Source organism: Equus caballus, chromosome 10 (assembly GCF_041296265.1).
Source record: "Equus caballus isolate H_3958 breed thoroughbred chromosome 10, TB-T2T, whole genome shotgun sequence".
Taxonomy (NCBI): domain Eukaryota; kingdom Metazoa; phylum Chordata; class Mammalia; order Perissodactyla; family Equidae; genus Equus; species Equus caballus.
In genome coordinates, this window is record NC_091693.1 from 17660523 (window position 1) to 17676686 (window position 16164).

General features: G+C 53.0%; 1 protein-coding gene across 5 annotated transcripts in view; it reads right to left on the reverse strand.

The window, feature by feature from the left end:
- ZC3H4 (zinc finger CCCH-type containing 4) overlaps positions 1 to 14523 on the reverse strand; it is a 40646-nt gene extending 26123 nt beyond the window's left edge. Inside the window, exons 1-2 of one of the 5 annotated variants that reach the window (XM_023649979.2) lie at positions 14454 to 14523; positions 13152 to 13317 (exon numbers count right to left, since the gene is read on the reverse strand). In XM_023649979.2, the coding sequence (XP_023505747.2) occupies positions 13152 to 13312 (161 nt within the window). In that variant the 5' untranslated portion in view covers positions 13313 to 13317; positions 14454 to 14523. The other 4 variants (XM_023649980.2, XM_070223098.1, XM_023649983.2 and 1 more) reach the window with 4 other exon arrangements.
- Between the last annotated feature and the right edge of the window lie 1641 nt (positions 14524 to 16164).

Here is a 16164-nt window from a genome sequence, read left to right on the forward strand (position 1 = left end):
TAAAGGGAGAGTAGCTGAAGGTGACAGAGAAAAAGCCAGAAGCTGACTCCTTGCCCTGACTCTCAGCCCAACCCTCTTCCTGACTAGGGGGGACGGGAAGGGATGGGGCGACCCCTCATCGACCGCCTCCTTGACGTCACAGACATGTCTGAGCACCTTCTGTTCCGCATTGTCCTCGTAGAAAGATACAGATCACAAGACAAGCCCTGGGACACAGGGCTGGGTGGCTGAGCCAGAGCCGGCTGGCATCCCCAGACACTCCCTCACCTCCGCCCGCTCAAAGGGCAAATTAGCCATGGCACAGGAGGCAGAGGTCTCGCCCAGGGTCAGCTGAGGCCTCCCCTCCATCCCCGTCCTGCGGCCACACGCAGGCCTGGACGAAGGTGGCCACTCCACATCTCATACCCCGGGGCAGGGGCACAAAGGAGCATCTGAGAAACTCCCAGGGCTTTAACTATTACCAAGGATGATTCTAGAAGAAAGCGTTTTCATTCCAAAGGACTTATCCAAGGCATTCAAATCCACTCTAGAGACTTCTAGCCCAAGAGGCATTCTCTGCATTACCTTATTCACAGCCCCAGGCACACCTGGCTCAGTGAGAACCTAGTGTAGGACTTTTTACAAAACAAAACAGAGCGAATACTTGAAACTTTCTTTCCCTAGAGTTGGGAAAAGCTGAAAAATAAACAGGATAAAAAAACCTGCTGGTGGGGCTGGCCCTGTGGCCTAGTGGTTAGGTTCGCACACTCCGCTGCAGGCGGCCCAGGGTTTCATTGGTTCAAATCCTGGGCGTGGACATGGGGCTGCTCATCAAACCACACTGAGGCGGCATCCCACATGCCACAACTAGAAGGACCCACAGCTAAGAATGTACAACCAGGTACTTGGGGGCTTTGGGGAGAAAAAGGAAAAAAAAACAACAAAAACCTGCTGGTGACTAATGGGATACTGGAGGGGACAATAGGACAGTGACGTTGGACTGACCAGTGCACTCCCCGTGCCCTCTGGCCACGTGCTCTCAAACCCTTCGGGGCCCTGGGCTAACCTCCGGTCTCCTGAGGGGGTCCCCTCTGCTAACACTGGCGACTCGCAGCTAAAGGTCCTGCAGGCATACAGGGTCTATTTCCGTCACACTCTCCTCAACAGAAAAAACAAGCAAGAAGATCAAAGCAGTGGGGACAGAGGTAGAAATCCTGTGGGCCACAGATCGACCTGCACACAGGCACTCTCCACAAAAAGGAACCAGGGGTAAGCGGTGCCACTTCACAGACCGCCGGCAAAATCCGTGTCAGAGTGGGATTAAACACCGAGGGAGCACGCCTAATAGACTGTGACATAATCCCCCAAGAAAAGTGGGGGAAGCCCCACGGCGCTAATCATTTCAATCAAGGCCTGCCAAAGCCTCTTGAGACAAGCACGCAGGAGACGCCGTGCACATCGGCCTGGGCAGAGACTGCTGTCCTCGCAGAGCCCAGCCTGGCAGCGCCCTGAGATGGCTGCGCCAGTCATCAGGGACAGGAAACCAACCCGCTGGGAGACGGGCTCGGAACTGGCGCCTGGGAGGAAATGGGAGAAGCCAACATCTTGCAGAGGCTCGGACCCGCCCTGTGCCTCCTGGACGGAGCTTTCAGCGCACTTAAGTATCCAATCGCAGAGCTGGGGAGGGCCAGCTCCTCTCAGATCTAGGTGCCCGTCCTGAGGAATGCCCACCAGGCCAACTCCACAGGGCACAGACGCGTACTGAGTTCACCATAGACCATGGGCTTGGCAAAAACAGAACTTAGTCAAGAAACCCCATCTTTCAAAGTCGGCCGGCCCCACCACCAGCCTAGAGGCTTGGGCACCGGGCTTCCTTCTGCAGACCAAGTACTCCGCCTTGCCCTCGCCAGTGCTCTCGGGAGACGCACCCGAAGCCTTGGTTTTCTCATCTGCAGAGCGGGATGGCTGTCAGCACCTGCCTCGAGGGATTGGGAGGAGACAGATAAAGGAGAGAGATGGATAAGGCCTCTGACATGGGGCGCAGGCAGGAAGTAAGTACCAGACGAATAGTGGTTTCTGGTTTTAAGAACCAGCTGGCATGAGCCCGCCTCTCCGTGGAAGCCCTGAACTGGCTGGAAGGCTCCCTGGGAAGCGATTTCTTTATGGAGCAGCTACCGCCACCTTCCCATGGGGGCCACCGCTAACTGTGGCCCACCAGCGCCTGCTTCTCTTGGCCCAACCGTGCACGCGCTGTCCTCTGCCAACAAATGCCGCTGACGAGAGTGACACACCGACGTCTCCCCTTCCTCAGCCCTCACCTAGACGGGAACAGAAAGCTGCCAAGCGGCTGACCAGGACGGACAGGCACAGGCAGAGCCGAGCCCCGGGAAGAAGGGACAGAGGCCCCTTACCAAAGAAAAGCTTGGCAACACGGGAATTCTCTAGACGAGGGAGTTGGATGGAAGTTGAAAAGGGCCTGGGTTTAAGGATATACCTGGTCACACATACAAAAAAAAAAAGAGAGAGAGAAAGAGGTAAAAGAATAACAAAAAAGATGGCAACTGATGGGAGCAGTGGCTATTACCTGAAGATCATGGGAGCCCTTGACAAGAGGCGGCTAGGTTAAGGTGAAGGTCAGGGTTATGATCATTAACTGCCCAAACTCTCAACAAATGGCCTGGGTAGGCTCTGAATGACCCATTAACTAGGGACAAAATTACAAAAATTACAAGGAGGCCCCGCCTCTTCAAATGTTCAACGACAGGTCTAAACGCAGAAGTCCAGGATCCCCAAAGCCGACCCTGCAGACTGCCGTTCACTGGGAGCTAAGGCCCAGGGCCTTTCCTCTAGAAAATCGGCTCGGGGCCTGCGCCTGAGGAAGGCCCCCCGACATCTTCCCTCGACTTAGGACGGGGGGAAGCAGCCATGGGGGGCAGGGGAGGGGACCTCACTGAGAGGTTTTCAGAGGCAGGAAATTCTTGAAATAAACCTCTGGGTCTCACACGTGTTTTTCAGTGTCCTTACTACCTAGGTTCATCGACCAGAAATCAAGAGCAAATGGGCTCTGTGGCTCCCTTCCCCTCAACATTCTCAGGGGTGGTCACAATCGGCTCTGTGACATCACACACTTCCACGGTAACGTGCCCACATCACGGACGGCGCCGGAAGAGCAAACACAAACCGACCATGGGAGAAGCCAGGCCTGACACCAGCGCCCCCAGACCCTCTTCAGTGCGAGCAGGACAGCTGCCTGGGGCCGGAACCCGGCTACAAACACCCCACCGGCAGAAGTCAACACAGGACACTGGAGAAACCCAAACTCGGACGGGATACTCGAGACACTAAGTAATTATTGTTAAATTTGTTAGGCATGATTATGGTTTTGTGGTTTTGTTTAAAAGAACCTTTAAGTTCACAGGGAAGAATTTACAGGTCAAATGAGATGAGATCTGGGATCTGCTTTAAAATACACCAGGGAGGGGGCGGCCTGGTGGTGTAGCAGTTAAGTGCGGTGGCCTGGGGTTCACCAGTTCGGATCCCTGGTGCTGACCTACGCACGGCTTATCCAGCCACGCTGTGGCAGGCATCCCACATATAAAATAGACAAGGATGGGCACAGATGTGAGCCCACGGCCAATCTTCCTCAGGAAAAAAGAGGAAGATTGGTGGTGGATGTTAGCTCAGGGCTAATCTTCCTCAAAAAATAAATACATAAAATACACAAGGGAGATGGAGGAGGTAGTGAGATGGACCAAAATTGGCAAAATGTATCTAAGTGTTGAAACCGGGTGATGGGTATATCGAGGCCCATGATACTATTTTCTCTTCTCCTGAATGTTGGAAAATTCCCATACTAAAAAGTAAAAAAGCAAACAGATGCCCCAAGTGGGGACCACCCCAGCAAGGTGAGGACGCGCTGTCAAGGTCTTCAGGAAGTTCATCTCCCCAGCAGAGTGCTGGGGTCTGAGGCGGGGGCCCTCCCCGACCCCTCACCTCTCCAGCCCTGGTTTCCTCCACTGCAAAACCTGCCTGGGTACCTCAGGGTCTCAGCAAGTCCGAGAGCGGCAGGAAGTACTCATTACTAATATTCCATGCCAGGCACCGGGCTGCTAGGCTCCCCACCAAAACCCATGCGGCAGTGACCCATGAGCAGCCCCATTTTACAGACAAACTGAGGCTCAGCAACGGGAAGAAATCTGCCTGTAGGGTCACAGCAGGAAGCAGCAGAACCAGAACGCAAGCCCAGGACTTTCTGACTCCAGGCCCAGCTCTTAACCTCTACCCTCGAAACAACGAGAAATTACCTGAACAAGAAGAACTTACTAAACAGTCCAACTGATAAAAACAACTCCTGCCCTGAAATTTATAATCAAGTTGAAAAAAATAAGACATACGTACAGAAAACAGATTAAATGAAACAGTTCTTCGAGAGACGACACAGGGAGGTCCTAAGACACTGGGCCAGCTCCCTGAACACTGTGCGCCCCAGTTTCAACTGTGAAGTGAAGGCAGAGATGGAACTCGGATGGACGGAGTGCTCACGGGAAGAATTTCCTGAGACCATTTCAATCAAGTGTTTAGCACCAACCTGGCCCAGAACAGACGCTCAGGAGTGAAAGCTTTCGCTGTGCAAAGACACGAGGCCAGTTCGGTCCTTCTGACATCGACCAAAGGGAATTGGGACATTCAAAGATCTGACCAAAGACGTCTGGATGGTTAAGGGAATTAGGAGGTGCACAGAAAGGTCCAAGGAATCCTAGCGAAAAACCAAACAGGACTTAGCCCAAGATGGGCAGAGAGCAACGCCAACCCAAGGGAAGGAAATCCAGGGCAGCTAACAGCTGAAGGACTGCCTCAGCCCGCGTGCGCAGCGTCCACACTGCGGCCCGTGCAAGCACGCAAATCTCTCAGGCAGAACATTTCTACAGGGCTTCAAACAAGCCGACCAAGAAAAACCTGGCCTGCGAGAAGCAGCTCCCTGAGTCAGAAGTGTCGTTTTCTTCACCCCAGCAGCCACTCTTCCACTCCCACTCGCTCTGAAAACGGCTCATGTTCTTAATAAAGGTCCCTCTCTGGTCCAAGTTTCTCCTGTCAGATGAACTCTGAAATCTGCTTCTCAGCAACAGAGAGCTTCCTAACCACCTTCTCACGCCAACGATGCTTTGGATTGCCTAAAGCTGGAAAGATGCTGGTTTTCATCCAAGGAGGGCCGATTTCTATTATTCCAGAAAGAGAATCTAATCACTTAACTTGTGAACTAAGACTTTTCTTTGTTTATAATTTTTTCAGAGGAATCAATCTGGTTCTATTCAATGCACATTCAACCAAGACAAAGTATTAATACTTCCCTCTTAAAAGAGACCTGAGCTAGGACCCTCAGATCTTGCTCATGTACCACTGCAGAATTCCTTGAGAAGCACTGCAATTATCTGTTTACGACCATTTGTTAACTTCCCGTCAAATGTGGGCTCCCGGAGGGTGGAGAGGAAAGAGGCTGGCAGCCGAGCCTGAGTTTCCAAGGGCCCAGCACAGGGCCGTCTGGACCAGATGGGTGCTTGGGATGCATTCTACATAAACACAGCATCAATCTCAGCTCCCCACACCCTCCCTGTCAATTTCACCAACACAGCCATTGGACCATTTCCCAGGCAGTAACCCAGATCGCTTAAGACTCTAACGAGGTTACTGAGGGGTTCTCTTTCGCTGAAAACTCCTTCAGGGAGTGTTTATTGAGGACTTCCTGATAGGCCAAAGGGCGAGTCACAAGAGCCCATATGGGATCAGGGCATCCAGCAAGCAGATGGACAAGGCGCCAGCCCACCCCCCCCAGGGATGCGGCCCGCCTCTGTCGCCAAGAGGCTGTGGTTCCCAGGACTGTTCTGGTGCCCTGTGCAACGGCAGGGCCTGGAATCCCGAGGAAATCTAAGCCCCGGTGTCTGTTAGGAAAATGAGGAGGGCAATAATCCAAGCCACCTGCAACGGACATTTAGCCAAAGTGACACTCGTGCCTGGGCCCGGCTCCCTAGGGTCAGGCCATAGCGGGGACGTGTTAGCTGCAATCCACTTCCGCACTGGGCTTGAAGAAGTCTCTGGTTACTAATGAATGAAAATCCCTTTGATTGAAAGGTTCCAAAGCCTGGGCTTGGGCCTCTACACCCACTGGAAGGAGAGGACCACGGGGAAGACGGAGCCCCGCCGCTCAGTGAGGGGCAGGAGCACACCCCTGCTGTATGCCCTCCTGTTCTCTCCCACCACTTCCGCCAACACAACAAAGAAGACCACAGCTGCCGGGCAGGCACACCAGGCACTGGGCACATACTGGCACAGGGGCCGCAAACTTTTTCTTTAAAAGGCCAAAGAATAAACATTCTAGGTTTTGCAAGCCACACAGTCACTATCTCAACTACTCAACTTGGCTCTTCAGCACAAAAGTAGCCACAGACTACATAAACGAATGGGTGTGGCCATGTTCCAACAAAAGCTTACTTAGAAACACAGGCTGGAGGGGCTGGCTTTGGCCCAACAGCCAGTCTGCCCACCTCTGTCCCACGTGCGGTGGCTTTCAAACCTGGACCTTGACCCCATACCTCCTCCTTTACATATCTCCCAAACAGAAGTTTCCCGAAGCCACATTTAACCTTTGCTGTACTCTGCTTTTTCTATCCTCTTCCATGCCTTGGTTTTTCAAATGCAGGAGACAAATCAATCAATGGACTTCGCAGCCCACTAAGGGCTGCAGGCTGCGGGCTGACAAGTAGGGCACCAGAGCCAGGACAGCAGAGGGGTGGAGAGCTGGGGCGGGGCCACAGCCTGCCTGGTTCTGTCTCGGCCTCTACACCCACTAGCTGACCTCAGACCAGTGAGCTCACCTGCCTTAGTTTCCCAGCACATAGGGCTGAGGTGAGCCACTGTGTGAGAATCACTCTGAAGGACCCCTCCCCCAAGGTCATCTGTGACCTTCACATGACAGTGCACAAGAGGCACTGTCACACCTTTGGGAAGGCCAGGAGACTGCCTCAGGAGCCGAATCATTCCTGAGTCACGCCCGGTCAGCCTGACTCCCATGTCCCCAGCCGATATCATTGCTCCACCAGAGGAGGGCCAAGCCCGATGTGGAGGCAACAGGCAGCATCCATGCTATATTCAGCTCGACGGCTCTGGAGCTCACGGTTTCTGGGACCACTCGACAAGGGCGAGTGGGACCAGGGCCCAGTGCCCAGCTGGCTGCGGAGCCAAGGTTTCTGATGGAGCTGCCTGCACTCCAGCCACTCAGCCTAACCCTACAATCCACTGAAGGCCTCTCTGCAACCAGGTCTCGGGAGCTGCAGCAGCAGCCACAGCCCCCTGAAGCTGCAGAAGGCGGGTGAGGCACCGCAGGAAACACAAGGCCCAGAGAGGGGGGACCAACCCTTGCCCGACTCTAAATAAAGGCCTCAGGAGAGAAGGGCTCCTTGCACACCCTGCAAACCTTTCTGCTCCGAGAAAAGCACGAGACAAGCCTGGCGGCTGGACGAACAAAGCCTGAACTGACTTGCCCAGTCTCCGACCGGGGCCGAAGCCTGGAGCTGGGACAGACCTTGCTCACTCCTCTCAGAGGCTCCAGTGAGGGTAAAGGACTTGGCTGAGGTGCTGTGACTAGTTCGCAGCGGGCGAGGAGCTGAGGCCCTGCTTTCCCAGTTCTCGGGAGGCCTACCAAGACCGGAGCGCCGACTCAGATCCCAACTGCAAAAGACGAACACGGGAAAGCAGGCAGCCTGAGCTCAAGACTGTAGGACCGTTCCAGCAGCTATAACGAGGACATCGAGCCAGCAAGAAATGCCTTCAGATGGCTTCCATTTAGTTTCAACCCCAGCTGGCTCCTTGCAATTAAATAGGCTGACCAGAAACCTAAAAAATGAAAGATAGATCGACTTCCTCCAAAAACACAGTCATCACTCTTACTTGTGTTTACACACCAGACTGTCTGTCCTATTTGGAATTTTTCTCTGGCAGGGGCAACAGATGCCAAAGATTCCCTGAGCGCCGGGCACTGTGTGGGAGTCCTACACATGCCCCTTTGACCGCAATGACCCTGAGGACTGGCAGCTATCCTCAGGGCCCACTGCACATGGCGGGGAGGGCCAGCCGGGCCTGGCACCATCTTATCTGCCCCCCGAAGCCCACAGTGTTCCTTCATATCCTGTTGCCACCTCCGACGTTCAAAAGATGTCACCACTTGCCTCACAAACAGGGAGCTGAGTCACCAATTCACACAGATACGAAATGACAAGAAAATACACACGAGAAAGATCCTCTAGCCAGAGCAATTCGGCCAGGAGAAGCCAACTATGCTTTGAGCAAATATCCTATGTTCTGCTAAAAAAAAAATGATTCTAACAGCAGGAGGCAACTACATCCACAGCAACCAAGAGGCCAAGTCTTCATTTTTGTCATCAACTGATTAACGGTCAGAAATCTTACAAACTGCCCACGTAATCGCCTATCGTTACTAAATTGACCCAGAAAGCCTCGCACCATGTCTTCAAGACAGCATCTTCACGGGCGACCAAAAGCAGAGGCCTACAGCAGAGACTGGAAAGTGAAATCCTCCAGGTCTGGCTCCCCTCAAACAATGAGTTCGACTTTAACTTACCCCAATGAACTTTACATGCCACCCAAACGGGCAGCTTTTCTACTCTTTCCATTAGGTTTTAATTATGAAACCGGCCTCAAACCGTTTATTCTGACAAGATTCCCTCCACCAATGAGCACACTGCTCCTCCGGTTCCTTGAATCAGCTTATTAAATACCAACTGCCAGAAATCTCAGAAACCATCTTTTTTTCTCCTATTGTCAGTAGTCATGTTGCCAAGGTAGAGGCGAGCGCCTTGCTAATTTAGAAACTCAGCCATTACACGTCTATTTGTTCTGAATTATTGTCTTCTGTCACTCAAGCTGCTAACCTGAGTGAGAACCAGTCGCTCTGCGACTAGAAGATAATTAATTGTCCGTGGGGACCAAAATTAGGTTCTCCGGAATATGGTTTGACCTAAAGCTATCCACGGAGGAATGGAAATGGTTTCACTAGCAATTTCCACCACAGGTATTTACTGTAACTGGATCTGGCCTACACAACGAGATGGTTCTAGGAACTCGAGCTACAAAAACGTAACAAAAGTGAGCAACAAATAACGCAATGCTGAGACATCCCTTTCTCCCCTACCAGGGAAGCAAAAAGATCTAAGAGAAACGAGCAGAGGTGGAGGTATTATTAAATGATAAATGACTGAATCAGCCTAATATGAAATTGTCTACATTGAAGCGGATGGAACATACAAATTCAATTATTCACCTCTAACTTGCCAGGCAGTCAACAGCCGGGAAAGCCTTCACTTGCACAGGTGCAGAACAATTTCCCCTTGGGATCAGCCCTCCTGGCTAAGGAAAAGCCATAGAAGTGGCTTTCTAAAAGAGCCAGCTCTACTTAAAAAAAACTGTAGCTTGTCAAGAGGCAAAAAGTTAAACTTTCAGAGCAAAGTGAAACCCTATCTGGGAGGCAGGACAGACTACGAATTAGAAAGCCCTTTCGGGGAACCATTTTTTGTGCTTTCTTTTGAAGAGCAAATTTGAGGGGAGTGAAAAATAAAGGGGTTTTATTTCCAGAATATCCATGTTTTCCTGGTCACATCTGATTCTGTGTCTACTGGGAGATTTTTATTTGCTTTCAGATTAAAGCTCTCCCCAGAGAATATAAAAATTTTAAAGATTACAAATGTGTGAGAGTTGCTGTTAAATCAGGGATTCTGAGTGACACCCTTTTTTTTTTTTTTTGCAACATCCATTAATTTCAATTTTACCTAATAATGGTACATCAGTTTGGGGGGAAAAAAAAGGCAGTACTGTGACATTTCAAAAACAAAGACTCCTAAAGTACAGTTTGACATAATTACTGAGGCTTCTTGGATTCCATGGATGACATTGCTTTGAGAACCAAAAAACAATAAACCCTTGTGTTGATATGCCTGAGCACTTTTTTTAAATGTTTGGGGAAATATTTTTAAATTCAAGGGGCGACAGCTAAAATTTTCATCTACAAGAGAAATCCCATTTCCTCAACCTCTCATGTTAAAAGTAAAGTTAAATAACCATCCTTCTGCAACCTAGGAGCCCTCGAAACTTGGAAGGGCCATCTGTTAGCATTCAGTTTTTGCACTTGGCTCCTGGAGGAGGAATTTCACAAAGGATGGGAAACTTCAAATAAATGCAGTTCATTTTCGGTTGGCCCTGCGCACTGGATAATGTGTCAGTTGGTGCTTCAGACATTTTTGCAGGATACTGTCCTGCGTGGACACTTCTTCCTCCCACAACTGTATTTCACACACCTACGATCACTTCACGGACTTAAGTTGTGAACATATCGAGAGGAAGAACAAAACGTGGCCCACTGAACTGCCGTTTACATGTATCCTCATCAAAATGTGAGTGAACGTTTTTTCCCCCCCCTTAAGAGTGGAAAAAAAGGAAACAGGAGCTTTTGGAGGGAAAGAGGGCTGTGTGTTAAAAAGTTCTCTCTGAACAAAGTATGTCAGGGACCAAAAGTGGGCAAGAGGGAAAACTGAACTGCAACGTGTTTCGTCTTTTAAACGGCACTTATGCTTGTAAAACACATCAGAAGTACAGTGTTTGGTTCTGCAAGTCATTTCTGTGGCTGTTTTCTCCTTGTCGGTGTAGGAGGGGGCGCTGGGGGCTGGAGGGAGTGCTCCTCCACCATGACTGGGCGTGTAACACGTTTGCATCAACTTTTCACGGTCAGGCATGTGCTTTCGAACAAAGAACAGTGGAGACAGGGAGAGGAGACTGGGGCTTGACACGTTACAGATTTGGTGCTTAAACAGTACTTTACAAATGACTTGCTTAATTTAAACGTCCATCACCATACGAGACATTGGAGTCAAATGGGAAAATCCAATCTACTTGAACCACAGTCCTTTCTGGGGGGGGAGTGGGGGCAGGGGGGGAGGGAGAACATTAACTCGAATGCCAGTATCATAAACCAAATTCAGTAACCTTGTCTCCTGCAAATGGACTTGAAGCATCCACTTTCTTCAAAGACGAAGGCTGGAGACAAAACAATGGACTGAAATGGAAAGAGGCTTGAAAATAGTCGGGCCTTTTACATAGGTTTTTGTCATGTTACAGTAACACACTTTTTTTTTTTTTTGAGAAAACTGTGTACGTCAAATTAAAAAAAATTAAACATCGAAAGGATGTGCAAGTCTAAAAGGGCTCAACAGGGTTAGAATCCTGATTCGAACATATCAATTCACTGTCTCAAGCATCACTTTGGTCTACAGGCGAGGAAGGCAGGCAGGAAAGGGACAAAAAGAGGGAGATAATTGAATTACTCAATAAAAGAGGCTACTTACCATCCCAACCCATTGTAAGACATACACTTCTGACATAAGAGAACTCCTTAGAGGTCGAATAAAGCGTGTAAGCACCTCTGAGTAATGCACCTGCCCCAGAGGGGCCCGGAAGCCCAACGTGGGCTGAGCGAACAGACCTTTGCTAATCTGTTTATTTCCTTGAACTGGAGTCAGGCTGCGATGGGCTGCGATTCCCAGGACGATACATTTAATTAGAACAAAACAGAACAAAACAAAAAAAAAAAAAAATTTTTTGTAAAAGCTCACCAAACTGCTGCACTTGTGTCTCTGAATGTGGGTGGCATTTCTTTTAAAAGGCAAAGTATGGTCTGTGAAGGAGAAAGGGAAAAGGGGAGGTGGGAGCGGGGAGAAGGGGCCGAGGGGCCTGGCGGGGAAGCCCTAGCTCAGAGCCCCGTCTCGGGAGGGTCCTCAGCGACTCCCCAGCCCGGGCAGCGACCCGGCAGCCATCTGTCCAGCGCGTTCTCTTCCCCTCCCCACCCCCACGACCTCCTAGACTCGCTTTCCTGCCGGCTGCAACCCTCCTTCCATGTCCAGATCCCCGCTCGAGCCGCCTCTTCCCCTGCCCCACCAGGATCGGGGGGCGAACGGAGCACCCCAGCCTCGTGCTGGAGCAGGGGAAGCGGGGGCCCCTGACCTCGCCCTGAAACGCGCCGGGCAGGCCCCTTTATCACCCTCTAGAGAAGGGCGTGGGGCGAGCCCCTTCCGCACTTAATACGGGGTGGGGGTGGGGGTGGGGGGCTCCCGTTCAGTCCCTGCCGAAGCACGAGACAACCTCGTTTACTCGCCCGGAAGGGATGGCGCCCCATTTTAGCCCCAAAGAGGAGGGAACCCCATGAGAAACAGGACCAACTTCCTCTCCTCTCCAAAGCAGGGAAACCAAACCTCCCCCGCGCCCCCCCCCAAAAAACGCATCACCTACCTACGAAAAGCGAGGACCCCTCCCTTTAAGGAAAAAACATGGGGAAGGGTCTTCTCCCCCCAAATCAGGCAGGGGCTTCCATCACAGGGGCTCAAGATCCCCCCACCCACCCATTTTGCCCGCTAGGGAATAACTAGAAAACACCTCCCGCCAAAAAAAAGTGCGAGAGCCCCCACCCTAAGGACCCCCCTCCCCGGGGAAGGATGGAGAAAGGACTGGACGAACCCCCACTTTCTGCTTAAGAAAACCAGGGTGCCTCTCCAAGTAGGGCAGGGCGCACCTCCCCCAGGAGAAAGGATACTGCCGGGGGCTGGGAGACCCCCCCAACGCCAAACCCCTAAGAGCGGCTGGTGGCTCGAGATCCCCCCAAAAGGGTCCGGGAGCCCCTCCCCCATCCCCTTCCCCGAAGCCAGGACACGGGCGGGCGGGCCCGTGGCGGCCGGCTCCGGGCGCAGGGGCCACCAGGACCCCCGCGGGCCTCCGCAGCGCCCCCCGGCGCCCCCTCCCCAGGGCGGGCGGGCGGGCGCGGGGGGTCCGGGGGGCGCCTCCTCACCTTCCCCTCAGCATGGCGCCCAAAAAAGACAGAGCGAGAGCGAGGGAGAGCGGGCGAGCGCCGCGAGGGGGGGGAGACGCATGAGGCCGGGAGAGAAAGCGAGCGAGAAAGAGCGAGCGAGCGAGAGAGAGACACCCACCGACCCCGCCCTTCCTCCTCCTCCTCCGCCGCCGCCGCGGCCCGGCCCAACATGGCGGCGCCCCCCTTCCTCCTCCTCCTCCTCCTCCTCCTCCTCCCCCCGGGGACGCTGCCCCGGCCGGGCCGGGGGCCTGACCTGTCGTCAGGGAGCGGGAGGCGGTGGTGGAGGAGGTGCGGGGCGGCCGGGCAGGCGTCGGGGGAACACGGAGGAGGCGAAGGCGCTGATGGCGGCGGAGGCGATGGCGGCGGCGGCGACGCTGATGGCGGCGGCGGGGGGGTCCCGGGCGCGGCCTCCATCGTTCCTTGGGGGGGAGGGGATGTTAATGCACGAAAAAGGACTGCTTGGGCGTGGCGGGAGGGGCACACTTCGGCTCTGAGGGCCCCTGACAGGCGGGGGGCTGTTTTGTATCGGTTTCGGAATCACCTCCGCGCCGACCTCCGCGTAGGGCGCGCGGCCTAGGCCTCGGCGGGCCGCTCGCCGCCTGCTTTCTCCGCAGCCCGCCCCCGGGGTCACACGCTCACGGGCGCGGGGCCCTCATCGGGGCGAGAGAGCCCCCCGACACCCGCCCCCCCCCCGCGGGCCCGGGGGCGGGAGACCCGGGGGACACGGACACTGGTGGGTGGTTGGGTGTAATGAGCGCGGGCCGCGCGCAGTGGAGCAAGCGAGGGGGAAGGGGAGAGGAGGAGAGCGAGCGAGGAGGGTAAAAAAAAAAAAAACAAAAAAAAAGGATTTGAGGGAGAGACGAAACGGGCCGCGGAGACGGGCCGACTGTCTGTCTGTCTGGCCGCCCTGGGTGCCCCAGCTGCCCGGCCCCCGCCGCAGTCAGAAATTCACACAAAATGGCGGCCCGGCCTGAACGAGCCGAGAGGCTGCGGCGGGAGGAAGGGCGAGGTGGGAGGGGGAACCGGGAGGCGGAGGCCGGGGCCGCGTCACGTGGAGGAGGGGGGGCCCGGGCCGCGCGCCCGAAGGGCGGCGGAAAGAGCCGAAGGCGGAGACTGAGGCCGAGGGGAGGCGGAAAGAGCCGAAGGGAGCTGAGCGGGAGACGGGGAGCGGCGGAAAGAGCCGAAGGTGGCAATGGGGGTGTGGCCAGAGAAAGAGTGGGAAGCCCCCGGGAGCCGGAAATAGCCGAAGCGGATCGGGACGGGGGCAAAAAGTAGGGATCGAGATGATCGGGAAAGAACGGAAGGCGGCGTCGGGTGGGTGGCAGGAGGGGATACAGTGGCAAGAGGCCGGGCGGGGTGACGGGATTTAGACAGAAGGAGCTGAAGGGCGGGCCTAGGGAGGCGATTAATTGAGTAAGAGACTTTGAGGAATTCACCCTAGAGCAAGCGGGAAAAGCTGGAAATTGCTAGTTTGAAGGAAGGCGGGAAGAGCCGGAAGGTGTAAGTGGGAGAACGAGAGGGAAGGAATTCGGGCTATGGAGAGAAAAAAAATAACCGAAAGCCGGAGGCCGGGTGCCGTGAGTCGGAGGTTTCCGGAGAAGGGGAGGATGGAGCCAAGGCGGTCCGGAGATGACGTCATTAGAGACCTCGGTCGATGACGTCATCCCTGGGCGGTGCGAGAGGGGAGGGCCTTGGTGGCGCTTTGGGGGCACTTTGAGTACCTGGAGCGTGGTCCGTGGAAGGCTGTCAATAAATGCTCGGCTCGGAAGCGTTGACCTGGTTCAAACAATATACAAACGTAAAACCTTTTAACCCGCACGGCTATGCTAAGGGGAGCTACTGTTATTCCCTTTTAATGGATGCAGACTGAATCTCGGGGTTTAATTGGGTCAAGGTCATAGGATTAGCAGTAAGGAGCACCGTAAGATTTTTTTAATCAGAGCTGGCCTTCCATTGCCTCCTGCAAAAAATTTATCCAGTCCTATCTATGTCCGAGGATCTTCGTTCCAGGCTTTTATGAGCTCCTTGTATGTTGCCAAGCCCTGTGATGGGCAGTCGGAACGTAGTTTCTAGATAGAACTTAAAAACCGATAATGCCGCAGGGGAAAGAAACTGGAAATTAGAAGAAAGAGGGGCTCCTGTTATATTGGGGGGGAGGGTTGTTTAAGTTAAAACATGAAGAAGAAGAGAAAGTTCCAGGCAGAGGAAATAGCTTATTTCAGGCCCCGACAAAGGCAAGGACGACTTAGATTCCAGGAACTGAGAAGAAGCCCGTGTGAGTTTTTTCTCGTGAGAGAGGAATCTGGAGGCGGAGGCGCCGGATCACCTCCTGATATATTGATTAACCCTACTGTAAAAGAAAAAAGTGTCTCAAACCTGGTCTGGAACACACGCTTTTACAGTGTCCTTCGGGGAAGAAATTAGCGTTCCTAATAAAATACTTAAGACGTTTTCTAATGAATTTTGATGGGATGAAACTCGTTCTGGGAAACTAGTGGCCCAGCCAGTTGACAGCTGTCAGTCAACTGCTAGTCAAGAATCTCCTGATGTTGAACTAGATCATCTTTTCTTTCTGGATCTAGTCTCTAGTCTAATGATGGTTATTTAACCATTCTTTTCTGTAAAATGTCCCTACCAAGAGCAAGTCTTTGGCTTACAAGAGACCATTATTCCTTGCAGGCGTGATTGTAATAAAATGTTGGCACGTGCTCATAACTCAGTTGTTCAAAAAACGTTTCTTTAACACACCAAGAGCTAGTAGAGGGGCCGGCCCGGTGGCACAGCGGTTAAGTGCCCACATTCTGCTGCTCAGCAGCCCGGGGTTTGCCGGTTCGGATCCCGGGTGCGGATGTGGCACCACTTGGCAAGCCATGCTGTGGTAGGTGTCCCACATATAAAGGAGAGGAAGATGGGCATGGATGTTAGCTCAGGGCCAGTCTTCCTCAGCAAAAAGAGGAGGATTGGCAGTAGTTAGCTCAGGGCTAATCTTCCTCAAAAAAAAAAAAAAGCTAGTAGGGCAGGGTTGTGAGAATGGAAAGGAAAAATACTGTGTGTCATTATGTGTAATTGTGAAAGATGCCATTCTACTTCTGTGCTTTGATTTCTGAACCTTATGAGTTCTAGTTATGGACGAAACAACTCTAGCTGAGAATATAGACCACATCTAGAGGACAGCACCCTGTCCTTTCAAGCTGTGGTCTCCAGCTGGCACCATCTCTGAAGCTTCAACAGGCCGTTCCACAATTCTAGGGGGCCATCTGCTTTAA